Source organism: Corvus brachyrhynchos, unplaced genomic scaffold (assembly GCF_000691975.1).
Source record: "Corvus brachyrhynchos isolate BGI_N302 unplaced genomic scaffold, ASM69197v1 scaffold50, whole genome shotgun sequence".
Taxonomy (NCBI): domain Eukaryota; kingdom Metazoa; phylum Chordata; class Aves; order Passeriformes; family Corvidae; genus Corvus; species Corvus brachyrhynchos.
The window spans coordinates 657,255-679,194 of NW_008235964.1; the positions used below are offsets into that span (position 1 = coordinate 657,255).

The following is a 21,940-nucleotide window of genomic DNA, read 5'->3' on the forward strand; positions in this document are numbered from 1 at the left end:
GCAGGAAGAAAATACAGTTTAAGGAAGAGGTCGTGGCTTAGACAGACTCTGTATTTTGTGCACGGAAGGAACATGGGACTGTGCGTAGAATTATCTAAAAACAGCACATACAAAAGCAGTGCATAAGGCAGAAGTAGTTACCTCCCTTATGCATTAGTCCATATATCTTCTGCCATGAAGAGTTAATCAATTTACTGCTGAAATGCTGTGGGAGATTAGGAACACTACTGAAGCAGGCAGTGTTTTCAATATTTGTGCTTGCCCCATATGCCTACAAGCTTGTGTGATGCTGGAAATCAGACTAAGTGATTGCAGCAACTCTTTCTGTTCTCAAAATCTAAGAATAAACCCACTGGAAGTCACTTAGGAAAAAAAAAAATAGTTTACTCTTCAATTCATGCGGGGTTCCAGCTTACATTGCTTGTAACAACTTGTTTTCTGTTTATGGCACTTGGTAAGTCTGGAAGTGTGCCGGCTCCTCTTTGAGCCCCCGATAAGCCATATAGAATCTCTGCATCTTCCCTCAAATACGGGTCCTGTGAGGGAGGTGTTCTGTGCCCCTCTGTTCCTGCCTTCATCTCTCCCTCCTTCATGTAAGAAAAATAATTTAATGAGTATGACTTGACTCAGATGAAATACATGCCTCTGAGTTGTTCATGCCTCTGTGGACTTGGAGTAAATTAGTTATTTTCTAAGTAACTCACTTCATTGGAAAAGGGTGAGTAACTTTCCAACATTTCTTGGGAACTCAAGGAAAGACCAGCTAATACCTGCTTTTTCTTTCTCATCAGCTTCTGTGTTATTCACTGTAGACAATTCACATATGGTTATTTATATTTTTTTTCCCTGAAGAAAGCTTTGTTTTTAAAAATATTTTTTCTGTAGCTCAGTGAGTCAGAAAATAACGTGAGAAACATTTGGATGAAAAAAACAGTCACCATTGGAAAACTTAGCTAAAAAGAAGTATTGTGCAGAATAAATAAATGCTATCAGATGAATTCACGCCTATTAGAATTGGCGATGACTTGCTATGTCATCTAATCTATTTTAATTTGTGTACATTTGCAGTCATCTACAAGTCTGGACTGTCTTCTCACCTGTAGTGATATAAATCACAACTAGTGATTCTTGCAGTGCATCATTAATTTGCATTTTAATTATTTCAGCTTCAAATGTTGCACTGCTGATCGGAATTGTACACATCGTCCATCCCTAAGCAACTCTTTTCCTATTTAGTGTTCATATCAGAACTGTCATACAACTTCTCTCCTGTATGATTGCATATAGTTTAGTTAAGAAATGCTTCCCGATTTATGAAAATCTATGGATTCCTCCAAGATGCAACATGGTCACACTCAGAGAGATATATTAATAAATGTTTACAAGTACCTAATCAGATGAGAACACAATACTCTCCATTAATGAAATATGATCCATAATGAATCTTGCATGGGAGTGCTAATAACTACCTTTAGGTTAAAGTGCTCAGATGTCACAGTATAACAATTTCTGTCTTAGATGTGTATCATTATGGCAAGTAATTAAAGGTTACTTAGCTGTTAAATGGTTACCTTGGAGGAATCCTTCAGTAATGTGGCTTCAAACATGCCTTCACAATGAAATTAATTAAGTAAATTAAATATCAGCCTTGTAGTAATTATTTTATGTGCAGAATATCGGGTATATAAATGTATTATATAATTGGTCAGAGGACTTGACGATATATCCATTTGCTATTAAGCATAAAACAACCTTGGTTGTTCTTATATGTAGAATAAAGCTGATGCATGTTAAAAAGAACAGTGACAAGACTGATGAAGAGAAATGGAATGTCAGAATTATCACAGTGATATTCCATGTGCTGCATCAGTGCAAAGCTCAACACTGATGAGAGAAGTATTAAAATTCACTTGGTCTTTTTCACACCTCTGCTGCTACATAGAGTTAAAACCTGGTACCAAATGACTGGGGTTTTGCTAACAGCTCAGGCTGACTCATCACAAGGATGCTTTCAGGGATTACTAAGTTGCTGCCTTCTTCTGTATTTAATATAAACCACACCAGGAAAGTTGAGCAAGCAGCTTGATGTGGATATAAACATTTTTTGTCACCTCTTAAAGTAGAAATATGACATGGGCAACACCAGTGACAGATTTTGACTAACAAAATAATTTCCTATCATTATGTAAACTGGCAGTGACAAATACAAATAAAGCAGTACATTCCGCTTTTTTATTCTTTGTTTAAAGAGCAACAGTCCACTAGATAAATAGATCCTTCATCTGAGAGCTTTTCATATGTAAGCAAGAAGATGAAAAATTCAGATCTCTGCTGTCCTTCTGAACCACTGGCTTTGCTTCAGGCAATGACATTATTAACATACCTTAAGTCTACTCTTTAAATGTTTTTCCTAATTTTGTCTTCTGATGAAACAGAAAAGAAATAAAAAAAAGAAATGTGCTTTATGCTGCAGAAAACTTTACTCACAACACAGTTAGGAAAGTATTAGCAGAAGAAAAGGAAACATGAAGAATTCATGATAGAAATTGGGGTTTTTTTCATGTTCTGGTATGTTTTTTTATGCCAGTGAGATAATTAACAGTGGTGGCACCTTCTTATCAGTGATATGGAAAATGGCTGCACATTTTGGTTGAGGATGAATATGGTGTTACTTAGTTCTCAGGCTTCTGCCCAGGGCAAGTTGTTTGGCCTTAATTGGTTTTGCTCTCTGCAATTCAGATTTCTTAAAAGTTGGAGCTTCAGTAATTGTCATGTGAAAATGGTCCTGTGTCCCTGGGCCAAAAGGAGTCCCCAGAGAAGGTAACTAGAAGTGGTGGAAATATCTGTCCACCAGATAATCTTTATATGCTCCTCTGCACACTTATGGGCCAAGCCTACATGAAGTTATCATATGTAGGAGTGAAAAAAAAGTCTTGATACTCGGATTCTCATAGAATTGGTCAGTTCTCTGTCCTACAGCTTCTCAGATAATACAGATTTTTGCGTCTTAGGCACAGTAAAAATACACTGATTGATTCAGCCTGATTCCAAACCTGGAGACAGTTTTTGAAGGGGGATTAGAAAACCAACAGTGTAAAAGAGGAGGGGCATTAGAAAACAAACAGTGTAAGAGAGGAAGATTATCTTCCAGTGAGTTCTTTTGCCCTGAGGTATGAGTTGTTTTTTGGTTTTTTTTTTTTTTAATTATGAACCAGTAAATGTGTAATCAGAAAAACAAATGGCACTGATTTCCTTTTCAAAGCAGCCACTCTCTGATCATTTCATCCTATACTTCCAGATTGTTTGAAGTATGGAACCAGCATAAAACCTGAAAGCATTTGCCATTTGTATAAGTCAACATTACTCTGTGTAGCCAGTGTTTATTTACAAGCTTGCAAAGGGTTTCATAAGGGATATTCATGCACCTACAATACAAACCATGTGTCAAACAGCAGAAAACTGCAGAGCAATAGAACTGTTGTTTTTTCCCTTTACTTGATCCAAGTTTCATTTTCTGTTCGGCTTCAATGGTCATGAAGGTGGTATAGCAGCAATAGTCATGGTGGCATATTTAATTTAATTATAGCTGTTTGAGGTGCTTAACTTCATTTACTCTCTCTGAATAACAATTTATTTTATTCTGTTTTAACAAATCTTTCTGTTTATGCATTTCATCATCTTTTGTTACAAGAAACAGGGATCTCATTTCGTTATTTAAGTGTGGGAGTAATGAAAAAGTAAGTCTTCATCAACTTACTGTTGCTGTACCAAGGGTCTTTTCCTGGAATGCTTACTGAAGAACAAATCCCTTGAAGTCTGTAGAGTATAGTCTAGATCATTAATTTTGATTCCTGACTAAAAATCTGTGAAACTCATCCTGCATTTAGAATATGGTAAGATTGGGCATCATCTATAATAGAATGGTTTGGGTGGGAAGGGGTCTTAAATGTCATCTGGTTCCAACCCCCATGCCATGGACAGGGACTTTCCACTGGACCACGTTGCTCAGATTCCCATTCAGGCTGGCCTTGAAACAAAATTATTGTTGTTTATCATAGGAAAAGGTTACATTCTTCCAACAGGTATAATATAATAGTAAATGATTCAGACTCAAGTGTAAGATTTACGTATCCTCCTAAAGACTGGTGGAGATAAATAGAATAGTAGTGGGTAAAGTTGACTTTGTTTAACCTCAGTCAAGAAAGGAAACTAAAAAAGGATAGTTTGGACAATGCAGTGGAAGCTTTGATTGTGAAAGAGCTCTCTGCATGACTTAAGCCTTGTCCATAAGGAAACTTGTGAATGTCTCACAAATTCAGTGCAAATCCCTGCATTGGCATTCTCATTTCAGTTAAAGTAGCATTTCAGATCTGGTCTTAGCTGCCTGAAAGTAGCTGAAAATAAGCTGCTCTTAGAAACTGAGCTCACTGTGTCGACACAGAGTGCATGTGTTTACTGGAATCTCATTACATTCAAACACAGGAATACAAGTCTGCAGATTAGTGCTTGCCCTGAAAAGACTGTTTAGCCTTTCAAAGGATTTTGCAGGAAAACAAGCTGGAATACAAGCCCTTTCTGCTTGTCATTTGTAGGTTTGTGAATTTGGCTTTTACTTCTTTGTGCAAATGTGTTTTCATAAAGACACTGAAAAGCCATGACCCTCTGTAAAAAGGATTACCTCGGAGGGAGATAGTAAGACTACAGTGTAAAGGATTGTTAATGCAGAAATGCTAAATCTTGCTGTATGAAGATTATAGCACAATAAATTTTTTAACTCAAGGTACTTTCCTGACATTATAAAAACAGCCACATATCAGAATCACAAAATAAAAGTTTTAAGAGAGGGCTAAAAGAAAATAAAGGAAAATATCTGCTATTTTTTTTTGGAGAAGGATGATACAGAATCTTTTAAAAATGTGTTTTCTTTTAGCTGACATTGTAGCAAGTAGTGTTTAGATAACACTTAATGACTTAGGTATTATTTTTACAATCAGTATATTTCATGGGGTATTAAAGATAATAAATAAGGAAATACTTTAAAACAGATAATAGAAGAATGTAAAGAAAGCTGAAGATTTCAGTTGCTTATGAAAAGCCTGGCATCTTACTTCTATGAGTCAATGACCCACTGACACATGACCCATTTGAATAAGAGGAATCAAATCCCAGTCCAGAATTATTTCTTTGGTGGAAAAATTCCCAAAAAGAACAGGGGTGTTTTTTAAACTTACACCTAGAACATTTTTCTTTTTTGTTTGTCTGCATAGTAAGCAGTATGGTCAGAAAAAAAAAACAAACCAGAATTAACCCATCTAAAACTTCCCAAAGAGATAAAAGCAGTATACTTTGGGGCTAACTAGGATTTCAATTACTGCAAGAGTTGAACTGGAGCGGTACTTAAATAACTGTGGTGTGTAGCCCAAGCTTCCCGACCTGCCTTTTTCTCTTTTGGGGCTGCTGCTGCTGCTAAATCACTTGGTCTCCTCCAGGCTCACAAGACTACAGTAAATTTCAAAAAAAAGGGTATGTGAAAAGGGTGTGTGTGATAAACTGTAACAAAATTCACCCAAAGACTTCACCTAAAAAGCAGAAATGATATTGCAGTAGGAGTGAAATTTGTTAATCAGGGTAAAAAAAAAAAAAGGTTGGATTTGAAGTCTAGTGCTTGATGTAAGGTGGATTTAAAATGTAGTAGCCATCTGGTAAGAGGTGAGATGAGAAGAGGTATAAGAAAAAACATGAATAGGACTCTCATTGCATAGGTGAAGGAATGAAACTTAATACTGAATTTAATTGCAATAGCTAAATTTTCAGATTATTTCATTGAAAAGAGATTGCAATATTTTTTCAAGATATTTCAATGAATAATTGGAGATAATGAATAGGAGAACTGCATATTTGCTTTTAAAGTTGCTTTTAAAGCCAAGTCTCTAATGCACTGTCATCACTGACTATTTTTTGATTTCTGTAGGGCTAGGATTAGGCTTTATGTGCCAATGTCAAATTAGAGTATTAATTACCTATGCAGTTAAGTGTCCAGTGTGGTACTTTTATGAAAAGCAGTCTCAAAACCTCATTCAGAAGGAACTAGAGCAAATTATGTTAATATTTTCAGGGAGATTGCTCATATATGTGAAGTAAAACTGACAATGACAGCTTTCTGCATTTAGATGCTTCAGAAGAACAACTTAGTTTTGAGTTTTATAGGTTCTCCATAGGCACCATCACAGGCAGGACCCTCTGAACAGCAAATGGGGAGAAATTTGGGGTTGCATATAGTGCCAGAGAACACAGGGTCATGAAATGGAGGAAAAAAGGCAGTGAGAAAGATGAATAGATGGCAGCAGGGAAGTATGTTGGAGGGTTGGAGATGTTCCAGATTTTGCTCTTTCCTGATGTTAAGGCAATTTATTCACTACAGACTTAGATTACAGCTTATTTCAGAGGGTAGAAGTCATTTTACATGATTCAATTCACCTGAAACATACTCAGTTCATATAGTCATGCAGCCTTAGCCCTAGTCAATGGAGAGAATTCTGCATCTTCAGAAACAGTGCTTATCTTTCACATCTACCATAGCACCTGGGACGTTCATGACCATGAAATAAAAATAAAATAAAATGAGGCAGGCGCTCAGAAGCAGTGCATTTCAGAAAAGTTCCTGGATATTGATTTACATTTCTCTGAACTAGAAAGAATAAAATTATACAAATTGAATCCAAGAAGGGAACTCAGGAAGCAGTATGAGTTTTCAGTTACAATTTAATTGTCCAAGACTTGAGGCAAATTATTGTCCATCTCAATCCACACTGGCCATCTGAAAGCAACATGGACTTAGGTATTCTGTCAAACTTAGATTTTGTTGTTCAGACTCTTGACATGTAAATCTACTAGAAGACTTTGATTTTCTTCCATAGATGTGATCATCTAAGACAGTGGATGTAATCTCCATGCTGAATTTCATATAAATGGCTGAAAACTAATGTCATGGCAAGGTAGATAGCAGCAGAAAGGTGGAAATGCAGCAGAAAGAAGAAAGCATATGGCCATTGTAAGCAAGTGTGGTCTATTTTGCATCCTGTTATTGTCACCTCATTTTCTGTTTGCAGCTTGCACTTACTAATTTTCTACCAGTAATCTTCCACTTCAGCTGCTCTATGTAAGCAAGTATCCTCATCATAGTGCAATTTGTAATAAATGAGTTTAACTTCTTATAATGGTTAAGAAGATTAACAGTGCAAAATTTAAAACCTGTGACCGAAATTTGATGAGACGACTTAAAATGAATGACATTTGAGATAGAAAGAGGCTTCTGAATACCAACAGACAAAATCCAGACAGCAGGAAAATAAGGTTAAACCATTCTATCTGAAGCCATTTCACAAAAAAAGCAGAGGAAATGTGTGACATATGGTATCAAGTGAGGCACTTGAAGTTGAGTCTAAAAATGTTTAAAAAGACAGCTGTTAGTTCGCATGATTAAAAAGGGAAAGGAAGGATATTATGATACATCAAGAAGCAAGGAAGTTATGAAACCAGAGGTGGATTTGCTGGATGTTTGTTTGCTTTTCTTATCCAGTGGTTTCTAATGTTTTTATTAAATTTATCTTCAAATTCAACCCCCACCTCTATCTTCCGTTCTGTTTCTCCCAGTGACATCAGTGCTGGCTATTAACACAAAAACTGGGTGGATCCTTGAACCTTGAAACCAAATCAAAGAACAATTTGGGGAAAGAGATAATTACATATCAGCTCTTCTTCCCTACAATATGTTTAAATAGATTAGATTATTTTAATAAGTGTTGGAAGTGATGGTAACATTTAGAATAATATTGTCACGTGATCTCCACTGGCTGTATGTGAATCATAAAAGTCAGTGAAAAAAACCCCAAATTTGTCTCTGCAAAGTATTGTTGTGTGCATTATATGATCTTTATTCTAAACTAAATGACTTCTTTCTTTTAAATCTTTGTTCATATGATGATTTGGTTAATTAAGTTGCTTTAGAGCTGAAAATCTGTGAGAGGGATTTTTTGCTTCCGCTGCTGGTTCTTGTAAAACTCCAGTGAATAGAAAACAAGTGGCTATTTGCATATGGCAATTTGTCTGTGCATGGGGAACCCAACAGAGATATTCCTTGGGAATCACAGGGAGACTAAAGGCTAACTGGGCACAAAAGCTGATGTACTCTCCCCATCACAAGTGATGCTTACCAATTTTACTTGGCACATTGTGCATAGCTTTGCATGTGCTGAGTAAGCTCAGTTGCCATTAGTTTGACTGGGATTTGAGGCAGGACTATATACTTTTGTGTATGGCACTGGACAAGGCTCAGGAACTAGAACATTAGCTTTTTGCTTTGGCATAGATTTCCTGGCTAAATTACCTAATTTCTCTCTGCCTCATTTCATAAGAACAGTCCAATCTGTTCAGACCAAAGGCTCATTTAGCTCAGGACCTCGGTTCTCACCGGGTCCCATAATGAATGTCAGCGGAGGAGAATGAGCGGCGAGCAGGCAGCCGTGCTTAGTGATATCGTCTCCCAGGCTCCAGCACTCGTTGTTCAGGGATTTCCTGAACCAGGGGTGGAATCTCTGTCTTTAATGCTTTTCAATGACTTGGTTTTGATAAATTAGTACTAACATTTCTTGAGCTCATATATCTCTTAAGTATCCACAGCACCCCAAGCACTACAAATTGCAACATGGGCAGAACATCCCTTTATTTTGTTTTAAACCTTCTGCCTGCCAGTTTCTCATTTTAGAAAAAAAACCTGAGAATACTCTTCTTTTCTTCGTATTTCCTCCAATGGGTATATTTTCTGAGTTAGAGGACTGTAACTTCATGCAGTACTGAAAATGCAGGAGTGCCATGCATTTAAAGAGGCATAAAGACACTGATGGTTTTGTTCTTTATTTCATTCCTAAAAACTCTGTATGTGAAATTTGCTTTTTCTGATTGTTACTGGGCATTGACCTCATTCATAAAAAAATATTTATATAAAATCTTTAAAAAGGAATTGTGACTTTAAGACCTTGAATTTGATCTATAAAATACATACTGCACTAGTGCTTCTAGAATCGCTTTCTGTGAAAAAGATACAGAAGGAAACCATGAACACATCTTTACATAAAGTGCACAAGTTTTTCTGTCTATCTGCCTTCAGTCAGCAATATGACATTTTGTCTCTAACACTGACAAATGAAACATTTTCACGCAGAAGTGTAGTTCTAAAATTCATGTTTCTATAATCTGTACAAAAAGTGATGATGCTTCTGGTCTTTTGGGGTCTTAATTCAGAAGCCACTGAAACATGAGAGGAGAGTGCCCTGGACTGAATGGCTTTTGGGGAAGATGCGTAGTTATCGATATGAGAATAAAATGCCAATCTCGCAATTTGACTTCTGTGCTACCACTAACACCTCCTGAAACAGGAAGACAGCTGGGCTATTACATTTCAGATTCCATTTGTGTTAATTTTAATGCCTACATACAAAAGGAAAGGAAAGGGGAAAGATGCACTTAATTCCCACAGGTTTTCTGTGTGTCTCTAAATGTACAGTGTGCAACCGGTGGACCTTGCTGTCCCCTGTGAGGCTCGTCTTACAAGGGATCTCCAGCACCTTCCAGGTTTTTGGTCACTTTTCCTGCAAGGCCGTGTCTGTAAGTTCTTCCCCTTCAGAGGGACTTACATTTCAGGAACCAATTATAGTTGACAATGTTCCAAAAACTGTCTCCCTATTTCTCAGGGGCCTGTAATCTGTGTTCAAATCTTAGGTAAACAAAGTTTCATCTCTAAAGAGAAGATAAGCTTAGCAAAGTTCAGAAGGTGCCTCAAACAGCCCAAACACCTTCTCCTGTTGAAATGTTTACATGCAAGGTGATAGAAAACTGAGCTGCATTATCTTGCAGATGGTCTGAGAAGATTTTATTAAATAAATACAAAGGCATGTGGTTTTTACCTACCAATTAGGTTCAAAATGTCCAGATCCAGGGCTAAGTTAGAGTAAGGAAACACTCCAATTGTAAAACTAAGACAAGAAGCAACCCAGTCATTTAAAACTTACACCTGTGCTGTGGATATGCAAAAAACATGCAGATGCTTCTGATATTTGTTCTTCTTGATAATCTCCAAAAGTGACTTTGTTCTTTAGTTCTCTTGGCTTTCACTGGGGATGCACAAGCATTGCTGAGGAGAGAACCCAGATGATTGTCTAAAGGTGCCTTTGCTCATTAATAACAAATTAAAAGGATGATTTGGCACAGCAGGTGAGATGATTAATATTTCAGGTCTTATTATTTTTGTTTGTGGATGTATGTGTTTGTGTGTAATTATACATTTCAAGGATGAACAGCTAAATGCGGTTAAACATTTAACATTTATCTGAATAAATGCAAATGAAACTTGCATTTCATTCAGATATTGTAAAACAAGTAATTAGTATGGATTAAGAGCACACATGATTTTTCTTCTCGGTGTTTATTGCCATTACTTTAATGATGACAAAAAGCAGAAGGTTGGTGGTACAGATGCAAGTTTAGAAATCGTATATTCTTCAGTTCAGACCTTTTAAATTGATGGTGATGGAGAACAACTGTTTTAATTCATAGTCATTTGGAAGGATTTGCCGTGACCTCGAGTTAACATGTAAACATGGCAGGGGATATGAGAAAGATTCCTCTGGTGTTTGCTGAACTTGAAGGGAATCTTTCTGGGACTTCAGTGGGCTCCATGCTGAAGCTCTGAGAGCAGAGCCTGAGAAGATACCCATGAAGGTCTCGGGGATCACAGCACATCTGGGATGGCACCACCCTCTCTTGCAGTCTGTGGTCTTTAGTGCTACGGTGCTTAACTCTGTGCAGAGAGCAGGTCCTGCATAACCCAGTTCATCACCACAACCACTTCTCACCATGTCTGTGATCTGGTGGTGGGTGGTAAAAAATGAAGTAATCTGAATGTCAGCTTTCTTTGTCAAAAAAACCCCAGAAAGCAAAAAGTTGATGTGTTTGTCAGTTTAACCAACAAAGTCAATCTATATTATGCTGTACTAAACCATACTAAACTACACTATACTATAGAATGAGCCAGGATTTTGAGCCAAAATTCTGTTAAATGAAAAGCTGCATTTCTTCTTCAAAATCACAGGTATCAGTAATTGAGTAACCTGGTTGGATGCTGATTAGCCCTGCTGACACTGTGCATTCCTATTTATGAATATACATATATAGACATACGAGCTGAATGTATCAAATAGTCTTGCCAGTGTCACTGATTCTCTCCCCTTTTGGGGACTGCTGGGTGTTAGAAAAGCAGGCAAGGTAGTGAATAAAGGAGAGAATTTTAATGTGCTTTTTTTCAGTCACCTTGAATCAAAACCACTTAAATCCATCTGTTACTGTGTCAGTGAAGTTTTTGTTGCACTGGGGAAAGAATATCAAATATTCTTGATTTTTTTAATTAAAAGAAAAAAACCCAACCAGTATGAGAAATGCATTGCTCTTAGACACAGTGCTGTGAGGAATAATTGCAGCTTGTCACAGAGAGAGGTTATAATTATGTCTACCGTTAGTTATGTCTCCATGTGCACAATAGAAGTTACCTTTTCAAATTCATTGTTCTCTACTGCAATACCAGTTATTAAAATCTGACGATATTATTTCTTACTAATGAAGAAAAATCAAATGAGGCTGCAGAAAGACTGGGTGGTGTAACACTGAAAGCACGTGGAGGGAACAAAGAGGAAAGAGAAGTGATTATTGCAGAGATTTCAGATCTAAGCTTTGCCTCAGGAAAAGCAAAATTGCCTAAAGGGTCAGAATTTCAGCTCCTGTATTTCAGACTTTGTTTATGTCTTTTTAAAAATCTGAATATGTATCAAACACTGGTCTAGAGCTGATACTTCACAGGCACCTTTGCATGAAATGCTACAAATAGACTGCAGTATCTTAGAGAAAAAAGGGAAAGCTTAATAGTTGTTACAGTGGTTTCTGTGGTGTACTTCTCTGCCCCTTTGTTACTTGCACAAATTCTCTGAAACTATGCTCACAAGGTCTTATTTTAGGGAAAAAGAATTTGTTGTATTTTTCTAGGCTTGCTCCTTATTCTGTCATTTGTTTAGAGTCAGCTTTTTGAAGCCTTTAATTTAGGTTGTGTTCATATTAGAGATTTCTTCTTCCTAGGAATTAAAAGGCAGAGAGGCTAAAAAGCAGTGCAGACATATGCCTTCATTTTCAGAAGTGACTAACATCTCCAAGTATCAGAATTTTAAATTGCCCAAGAAAGAATTTGTGAAAATCAGAGCTCTTGAGCAAGTTTTAAATTGGGTGCCCAACTTGGGAGTTTGCAAAATTACCTGGGATTTAGAAAATCTTGGCCATATGCTTATATGTTAACGGCACTTGACTGAGTCCTTTCTGTATGTTGCTCCCCCAATTTGCAGCCATTTCTGTGTTGTAAATAAGATATCCTTGACTCAGTCGTGAAAGTTCCCCAGGAAAACTGGAGAACCCTTCTCTTGTTAAACAACACCCTAATTACAGAAGCAATTTTACAAACAATCCCCTGGGGGAAACATTTTTGTTCTCATCAGGAAGGCTTTGAATAAAATAACACCTTTGCTAACTTCATTTATTTACAACAGGACAAAAGACTGAGACTGGGTTAGATTTATTGCCATTACATCACTGATGCTCAGTAATTCATAAAACATTGAGTCTAGGAGTCAGCACTGCTGTTATTTCCTCTGATGCCTGACCTCACCACAGTCTAATAACATACAGGAAATCCAGAAGACAAAGGGGGAAAGAAGTGGTCTTGAATGCTAAAAATAACCATTGAAAACTTGTAGAATCATGTAATAGAGTATGGCCTGATAATTTATTTAACATAATAGTAGAATCTGCTAAAGCAATTAGAATCTGTTCCAAATGTTTTTAATGGAAAATATATTGGGGGTAAGAATAAGAACACTTAAAGAATGGAGACTTTTGGTTATGTAGTTCAGTTACATGTACAGTTTTAGGTTTGTATATCTTATTTCTTACATACGCAGACCACTTAATAGCTTGACTAGAACAGACAGTCATTGTATGGTGGTTATATTTCCAGAGGTCATCCTATATGAGGCAGACAGTCATCTTAGGTGATGTATTACACTTGACAACCCAGAAAGTTGCAATACAAAGGCATTTTAATTCTCAGTGTCCTCTGAGAATTGTTCAATATCCTTGATGGTATCTAGTGTCTGGTATGCCATTGGGATGACATTTTTGGTGTCTTTACTAATCAGTCAAGGTTAACATCTCATTCATGTTAGCTGTGTGTTTGGTTTGTTTTGAGTTGTTTTCTTTTTTCTAATCACTCCATACTTGCAGGAATTTCTAAAGCAATAAATAGTAAACGACACTACAATGAAACTCATGTCTGCTCATTTATTTGCTTTAGAATTAGAATACTTTATCCAAAATAGGCAGATCTTTAAAATTGGTGCAAATAGGTAAATGACATCATCAGGGAAAAATAAAATCAAACCCAAAAAGTTGTTGCATGAAAGGTAAGTCTGGTGTATTTAGTTTGTGAAATATTGCAAAAGCAAGTTCACAAACATAGGTATCTTTTTTGAACAGCTGCTCAGTTTGACTGTGCCTGCCCTCCTTTTATTTACATATGTTGCACAGTGATTTGAAAGAGGCTATTATTCGTATAAATACCTTTATTAGTATGCAGACTAGAATGTTCAGGTGTGAACAAGTCTTCACCATTTGACATTGACACTTGGTTTCTCTCCCAATCAGAAGCAGAAGCACTTACTGATCATGAGCTAGGAATAATGAATAGATTGAACCAGCTGTTCCTGAACAGCCCAGTTGGCTGTTTTCCCTTTCATTAAATTCATTGGATTATAATTATGCGTATTGATAGATAGATAGATAGATAAATAGATAGAAAACATTTCCCTTTTTGCAAAAGTGTATGATAAATTAATAAATATTGATAGATTTAATTTCAGAAGAAAGCGAAGTAATGTGGGGTGTTTGATATTTGACTGAAAGAGTTATTGAGAGGGTGAGTTGTCCAAATTCAGCCTAGGGAGTTAGGTTTTCAAAACTTGTGCTTTCCAGAGTTGCCTGCTACATTTTAAGGCATCTTCTGAAGATCATAAGCTAGGAAAACTTTCCAGTAGAAGTGATGTATAGGGATAAAAGAAGAAGGAAACCAAGAGGCCCGTTCTTCTTTCATTAATCTACAGAAATGAAGCACGGAGCTGGTCATCATCTCAACAGCTTTTATCTTGATATCAAAAGTAAGATTTTCAGGCACCAAAATGTCAGTGAATATCTACAAGTATAGTGGAAAGAATATGTCTTGAGCCTGAAGAAGAAGACACAGATTAATGCAGAGACTCTTTGAGAAGTCTTGGAGTGATCAGGAAACTGGACAAACTGCCTGAGGGGGAGGCACGGAGAGGTGGGCAGATCTTCCTAGCTTGTGATCAGTTTTGCAGCTAAATGCTCCTCAACAAAGTTCCTTCTCTGTCCCCTTTAGCACAGCACAGCACAGCCATCCCAGAAAGTTCCAGTTCCAGGTCCTACGGAAGCTGGAGTCTTTTCTTTGGGAACACCATTTCACTAAAATCTGTCACTTAGAGTGATTTCCCATAGGATTTTAAAACTGATTTCCATAACTCAATTCCACTAAGCCTCAAGTTGGAAAAATAAAATGTAATAAAGGTGTTGCAGAGCCCAGTGTCCTCCAGATGTGTGCAGGTATTGGATTATAATTATGCATATTGATAGATAGATAGATAGATAGATAGATAAATAGATAGAAAACATTTCCCTTTTTGCAAAAGTGTATGATAAATTAATAAATATTGATAGATTTAATTTCAGAAGAAAGCGAAGTAATGTGGGGTGTTTGATATTTGACTGAAAGAGTTATTGAGAGGGTGAGTTGTCCAAATTCAGCCTAGGGAGTTAGGTTTTCAAAACTTGTGCTTTCCAGAGTTGCCTGCTACATTTTAAGGCATCTTCTGAAGATCATAAGCTAGGAAAACTTTCCAGTAGAAGTGATGTATAGGGATAAAAGAAGAAGGAAACCAAGAGGCCCGTTCTTCTTTCATTAATCTACAGAAATGAAGCACGGAGCTGGTCATCATCTCAACAGCTTTTATCTTGATATCAAAAGTAAGATTTTCAGGCACCAAAATGTCAGTGAATATCTACAAGTATAGTGGAAAGAATATGTCTTGAGCCTGAAGAAGAAGACACAGATTAATGCAGAGACTCTTTGAGAAGTCTTGGAGTGATCAGGAAACTGGACAAACTGCCTGAGGGGGAGGCACGGAGAGGTGGGCAGATCTTCCTAGCTTGTGATCAGTTTTGCAGCTAAATGCTCCTCAACAAAGTTCCTTCTCTGTCCCCTTTAGCACAGCACAGCACAGCCATCCCAGAAAGTTCCAGTTCCAGGTCCTACGGAAGCTGGAGTCTTTTCTTTGGGAACACCATTTCACTAAAATCTGTCACTTAGAGTGATTTCCCATAGGATTTTAAAACTGATTTCCATAACTCAATTCCACTAAGCCTCAAGTTGGAAAAATAAAATGTAATAAAGGTGTTGCAGAGCCCAGTGTCCTCCAGATGTGTGCAGGTAAAACCCTATAGCACATGGAACCTGAAGATTAAAAGTCAGAAGCCCATTGTGTGCTTTTCTTTTCTTTTTTCTTTTCTTTTTTTTTCCTTCTAATAATTAATGATTTAAAGCAGTTGTGTTACTGCTTTAATCACTTTTCACCTATTTCCCTAATGGTTTCCACTTGCCTCAACATTTACCTTTGTTTTAATATTTGTATTTTTTGCATAATTTCTCACATTATATTTATTTGCACTTGCACGTTTTTTTAAAATAAAGCATTCCATGGGGATAAATTTAATAAAAGTTTCTCATTAAAAGTTCTGTAACAGCATGATTCCCAAACCCAAAACCAAAGTCCTCATATTTAACAGTTTTCATGACTCAATAGATTAAGTGTGAAATAGGAAATATAATAACAATAACAACATAGCCATATCCTGCACAGTTGTTTCACTTAAAACCATTCTTGAAAAGTAACATAATTCATAAATAAATCAATTCTCACAGAGTGTAATTTACTCAAAAGACTCTCTGAAATAGCCTTGATATAGTCACAAAATGTGTGCACAGAAAGATGTATGGGCAAGAGGTGAATCAAAAATTCACTGAAATTAATATATTGGAAGGCAGAAGAGAAAAAAGAAAACAAGGAAAAAAAAATCAAAGAGCAAAATCATCAAATTTCGGTTTTTCCAAGTCAGTTGTCTCCAATCAGCTGCCTCTGCAGTGTTCATTTAGAAAGACTCTTAGCTCAGACCTAAATTCGTATGAAGGTTCCTCTGTGGTCAATGATGAGATCTTGTCCTTGGGAACTGCAGTTCTGAGCTGCTCTGACTCATTCAGAGAAACCTGTGGCCTTCTGCTGTGACCAGAGCAGCAAAATCAGCCACCCCAACTAATGTCTCTATGTAGCGGGGATAAAAAACCTTAAAGACTGAAAGTTTTTCTCTTGAGTGGGAAGTGGAACTTTTCCTTTTGTACTTTCCAATACTGAATTATGCGGAGGAAAAAAATATTTCAGTGCCAGCAGCTTCTTACTCAGTTAAGAGGCATTGCCACTGGCTTTAAAGTCCTCCAAATTGATGCACTGTTATACTCCAGGCACTCTGGAAATCTTCTGGAGCTATTTTTTCTGGGGTTTTGGGTCAGAGGTGTTAATTTTGGGTTTGTCTTTTTTTTTTTTTCCCTTGATCAGCTTGTTTTATAAAATACTTCATCATAGCACAACAGAGTCTGTGAAAATAGCAAGGGGAATGTCAACATCAAAAATGCTCACAGCTATGGCCAATTCTACCTTTTTTATTAAACAAAGGTTGTGATAGTTCCTAAGGCTCTAGGCCTGTTGCATGTTTCTGGACCATTCCTCGTTCAGCAGCTTCTCATGGAGATCAGTTAGTCCCTGAAAGATACCCTGGAGATCTGCTCCTTTCTGTTTATGATTTGGGGGTTACAAGAGTAAGGATATGAGTTCATTCCATTGCACTAGAATGGCTGGGGAGCATTGCTGCTGTCATTCCATGCCTTGTAATTTAAACCAGTAATAATTTCATAGTAGCTGCACACAGTCCATCGACAAAGTCTCTTCAGATCATTTGCACTGTATTTATTCATTATTGACCAGCAGTGGTTTGACTGCATTAGGCTCTGCAGTTCTGGGATGATTTCTGTGAGAATTGACAGAAAAGTTTCAGGAAAAAAATCCCCCTGAAATTCAGCAGTCACCGCTGTCCAGATTTATGTAGGTAGCTCAGTGCTTCCCCACTGGCCACATTTTCACTCGCAAGGCAGTAGTACGAAGCTGGGAAGTAAAATATATATTTACCAATACCAGCTAATGCAAATTGTCATCTCCCTTGTCTTTGTTACATTGAGACAGTACTGGATGGGCTGGGTACAGGCCGACATGCAAAAAAAATTGTTTAAGAACTTATCATACTGGGTATAAATACATATATATATATATATACACATGTATAAGTGGGTATAGAGTTGGTATGTTTATGACTATATAGCATGTTTTATTGGCACACTGGCTGACTGCAGCTATTCAATAATAAGATGTGAAATGTCTAGTCAAATAGCAATGTCTTGTCACCACTCAGTGTCATGATATGACACATTATTTCGGTTGTATTTCAGCTGTTTGAATGCGACTCTCTGGAGCCTTGAAGTGGCAGATCATCAGGAATCACAACAATTTTGTCGTTCATTTCCAGGACTGAACTATAGATCTTTTTGGCTAAGTCTTGCCATCTATCACACTATCTGCTACAGGAAAACATATGTTTTAAGGAGACAAAAGCATTATCTCCTACCATGCAAGGCATTTACTAGGTGAAAAAATTCATGTCATACTATGAGCCAGCAGGCAGTTGTTGTCTTTATGGGTTTGTGGAATTTCAAGACCTAAACAATCTAATTTTCAGTGGTTTTACTATGGATTATAAAGAAGCATCAATGAGATATAAACTTAGTGTTTAATAACCCATAAAACATGCTACAGCAAGGTTTTTAGCTACAAGGATCTGTAAAAAAGGTTTGAAGTACATTGTAATGTTCTTTTGGGCTGCCAGTACAACTAATGAAAGGGTTTAGACAATAAATTGGACTAATTGTTAAGTTACAAAGGCCTTTCTTTGAATTTTTGTTTTCCTTCTTCTTTTTGCATTTCTAGAGACTTTTCTCCCACCTGGCAATCTTGCTTTGTCATGAATTCCTGTCCTTGATTCTGTAACAGCCCTCATAAAACTTTGCAACATTGAGCATTTGTTTAATACAGAGGGTTTTTGCTGTCTATGGCTCAGGCATTTGCTGACTCACTGCAGTACCATTCTTTGTATTCAATTAACTGCAAAACCCAAGAAGCAGCAAAATTATTAACTGATCAGAATTTTTCTGAGAACAATGTGCATTCGTTCCAGCTGACAGCTCATGTCTGTACTGTGCAAAAGAGGGCCACACTCACATAGTCCAAAGACCCCCTAAATCTCTGAGCAGAGCCTTGTTCTTTGCTGTCTCTGGGTAGACTGATCAGAATTTGGGTGGAAATGCCACAGACAAGTGACTGGTGTGATCAAGTCCCTATCACAAGTTATATTGCTTCCTAGGCTTTTAAGATGGGGGGAGGCATGTAGAAAAGAGTTCATTCCTCCCTTGCCTGTATGTTCTGTTGGTTTGTAGATAGAGATAGTTTGACTCCAGCACCCAAAAAGGCTGTTTGGGCAAGTTGCCCTGTTTGTGACAGGTTAGACTTCCTACAGCATGTTTATCAGAACTCCTTGGGGCTTCAGACTGACCATGATACATTTATTTGGCACTTAACGGTGATGTATTTATTGTCATTATTACTCACCCATATATTTGGAAACTTATAGTAGTTGTCTCTTCATTGCTTTTTAACTGAAATGTGAAAACACTGTGGGATTTCCCTTTCAGGCCTCTTATTTCAAATGTTTTATTCCACAACCACAAAGAGAAGGGTAGATCATCTCTGACTTACGCTGACCCAGGTCTCCACTTGTTCTTGCCTTCTACATACCAATATCAGTAGAGTTACAGTGACATAAACCAGAAGAATACAGTCAAAAATCAGATCCTTCCTACACCAAATCACTTTCCACATCTGTTTCCTATTTTTCTTATAATGACACATGGGATTATTTTGGGAGTATATTCTGCTTTAACTGTCATGCCACTGACTCCATAGCCTTATCAGATATCCATTGGTGTTCAGGTTGAGCAATTATCATCTACTAGGAAGAAATGCCAAGAAAATGTAGATTGATAATAACATTTTTCAGTAATAGCTTGTAGCATTAGTGCCATTTTCTATTATTGCAGTTGAGGTTTAGCATTCTCCTCAATTTACTACTTTTATTTATTGTGCAAAATCCAGATATGGACCCTACACTAGAATTCCAGAAATGTTTTTTGTTTTGATTACTTATTCATCTCTGGTTTGAAGGAGCCAGAAAACTGGAGAGAAGCAAGGAATGTGTCTGGATTATTAAGAACAGAAAGAAAGACAGCAGGAAAGAAAGAAATGTAATTCTATGTCAGATATTACAGATACAGGATGACTGTATAAACATAGTCAGCCAGGCTACATGTACAAGAACATGCCTTAGGAGATTGAGCTTGAATTCTGGGATCAAACTTCTTGAAGCTGTGTCCAGCCTTTTTATCTTACAGTGCAGTAAGCCATAGATGACTATCCTGCTAACAGTTCATTTTCCCTTCATCTTTTTCTTCAGTGAATGGAGGGAAGTGTGAAATCCCCCTCATGTTCCTTTGAAAATATGTAATGAATGCAAAGAGATATGTGCTTGCGTGATGTAATTGAACAAGCCAGTAATAAAATCTGTAGCCTGTTACTTCCAGAATCATGGACTCTGTAGGTTTAAAATAACACCATTTGGAAGTGTGTTTGGTCACTAGCCTGGCCCGTGCCTGGGTTCAGTATGGATGAACTATATAGGCAAGGCAGGGTGCCAAGGGGGATGCTCCTTCCAAGGTAGAAGTTGATCTCTTCTCTTTGGGGCTTCTTGACTTAATTAGGTGTCAGTGCAAATTAACCACAGCGCAGGTGGGAAATGGAAATTCTGGGTTTTAGTGAGGTCTTCACAAGTCTTCTGTGAATGTGGGAGACTTCTGTGCAAAAAACATCTGTTTTTCTGGTTTTATCCTCAGTGCAAAACATAAGATAAACATACTATTCCAATTGATTGGCAGATTTGGTCCCCCAGTTAAAATTAAAGTAATTAAATGTGCTGAAAAGCCCGTTGCTTTGGATTTATTTACCTTCATTTGACTTGGTGTTGACTGAGGCCCTTTTTAATCTTGGCTTATATTCACATATGATTTTCCCTCACCCTGTATATTTTAAAAGTTTCATTGCAAGGTGCTGAATAGTAACAATGATAATAATAATAGTAATAATAATAATAATGCTCTCCTGATGCAGTTGAAATTGAATTTGAGTATGTATAAAACAGTAAGTCACTAATGCTCAGGCTAGGAAAAGCAGAATTTAGCATCATGTTATGTACTAATCTGCAGTGGTGGGACATGTCAGAAAATTATAGTCAGTGAAAAATAGGTTTTATCGTTTCTTCAGATAAAAGTTTCAAATTCCGGCTTTTTCAGTTACTTCTGCTCAGATGTATTCTCAGTGACAGCAAAAAGAATCCAATAAACCCATGAAAATTAATATGAAAATAAATTATATGTTAAGTAGAGCAGGAGAGACACAAGCAGTTTATGTGTATTTTTGCCTTTGACTAGCCTTCAGCACATACTGATTAGGAGGTGGGCACTTTTACCAGATCCTCACCCAGTGAAATTTGACTTCCCTGAAGCCACAAACCCCAATATGACTCACATACACTGCACTCTGTTTAGTTGAAATTACTTTTTAGTGTTCTTTCATCAAATAATGTTGCTTTTCCTTTTTTTTTTTTTTTTTTTAATTTTATTTCACAGGACAACATTTTTAGAATGGAAGAGTCACATTTTGAAAATGGGCGGGGGAAAAGCCCTTATGATCCCAAACTGCTGACAGCTTCACTTTTAATAGGTAGGTGTCACATAGCAAGTTCAATGAATGAGATGTGCATTCACTGTAAATAATTCGCCAGTTTTCTGCTTTTTTTTCTCCTTGCAGCACCTATGGTAGGCCTTTGTTTTATGCAATTTATTTCCAGGTTAAAGTAATTTTGACTTACTTTTAATACAGTTCACCCAGGCGTCCTGAGGTGAAAACCAAGATTCAGGTATCACAAGAGCCACTTTATACCCCTGCAAGACCTTGATTCTGCATAGTGTTTTTCCTCCTCACATCTAGGTGGAGACATTCTAGTCACCCACTTTACAGGCTGGCCACACTAGTGGTCACACAAGCACAGCTGAAAGCTACGTGAGAGCAGGAATAAATAATTCCTTACATCAGTTTATCTGCCAAGGAATGTCTGTCACCCAACTTTATTTTGCATGTGAGCTGAAGATCAATGAACAGCCACAGGTCTAGGCCTTAAGGTGATGTTTCAGCTGGAGAGATCTGTCTGAGAGTAAATATAATTAAATTCCTGGCCAGAGAAAAAAGGTTTAAATAAATTGTTCTGAATTGGTAATCCTTATTTCATGGAATATGTAAATATGAAGCAACTGGACTGTGTCAATCTAATTGAACTAATACAATTGATTGAATTTATCTAATTGATTTAATTTATCTAATTGAATTAAATATGTTCATTGTTATTACTTCACCTTCACAAAAAAGGCAAAAAGATGTTTGGTGAGACAATTAGA

General features: G+C 37.1%; 1 protein-coding gene across 1 annotated transcript in view; it reads left to right on the forward strand.

Moving 5' to 3' along the window:
- The window catches only part of SEMA3A (semaphorin 3A), a 165,656-nt gene that overhangs the window by 77,913 nt on the left and 65,803 nt on the right, over positions 1 to 21,940 (forward strand). The window contains exon 5 of the mRNA XM_008629577.2: positions 21,116 to 21,209. Coding sequence (XP_008627799.1) covers positions 21,116 to 21,209 — 94 coding nt within the window. The remainder of the gene's footprint in view (positions 1 to 21,115; positions 21,210 to 21,940) is intronic.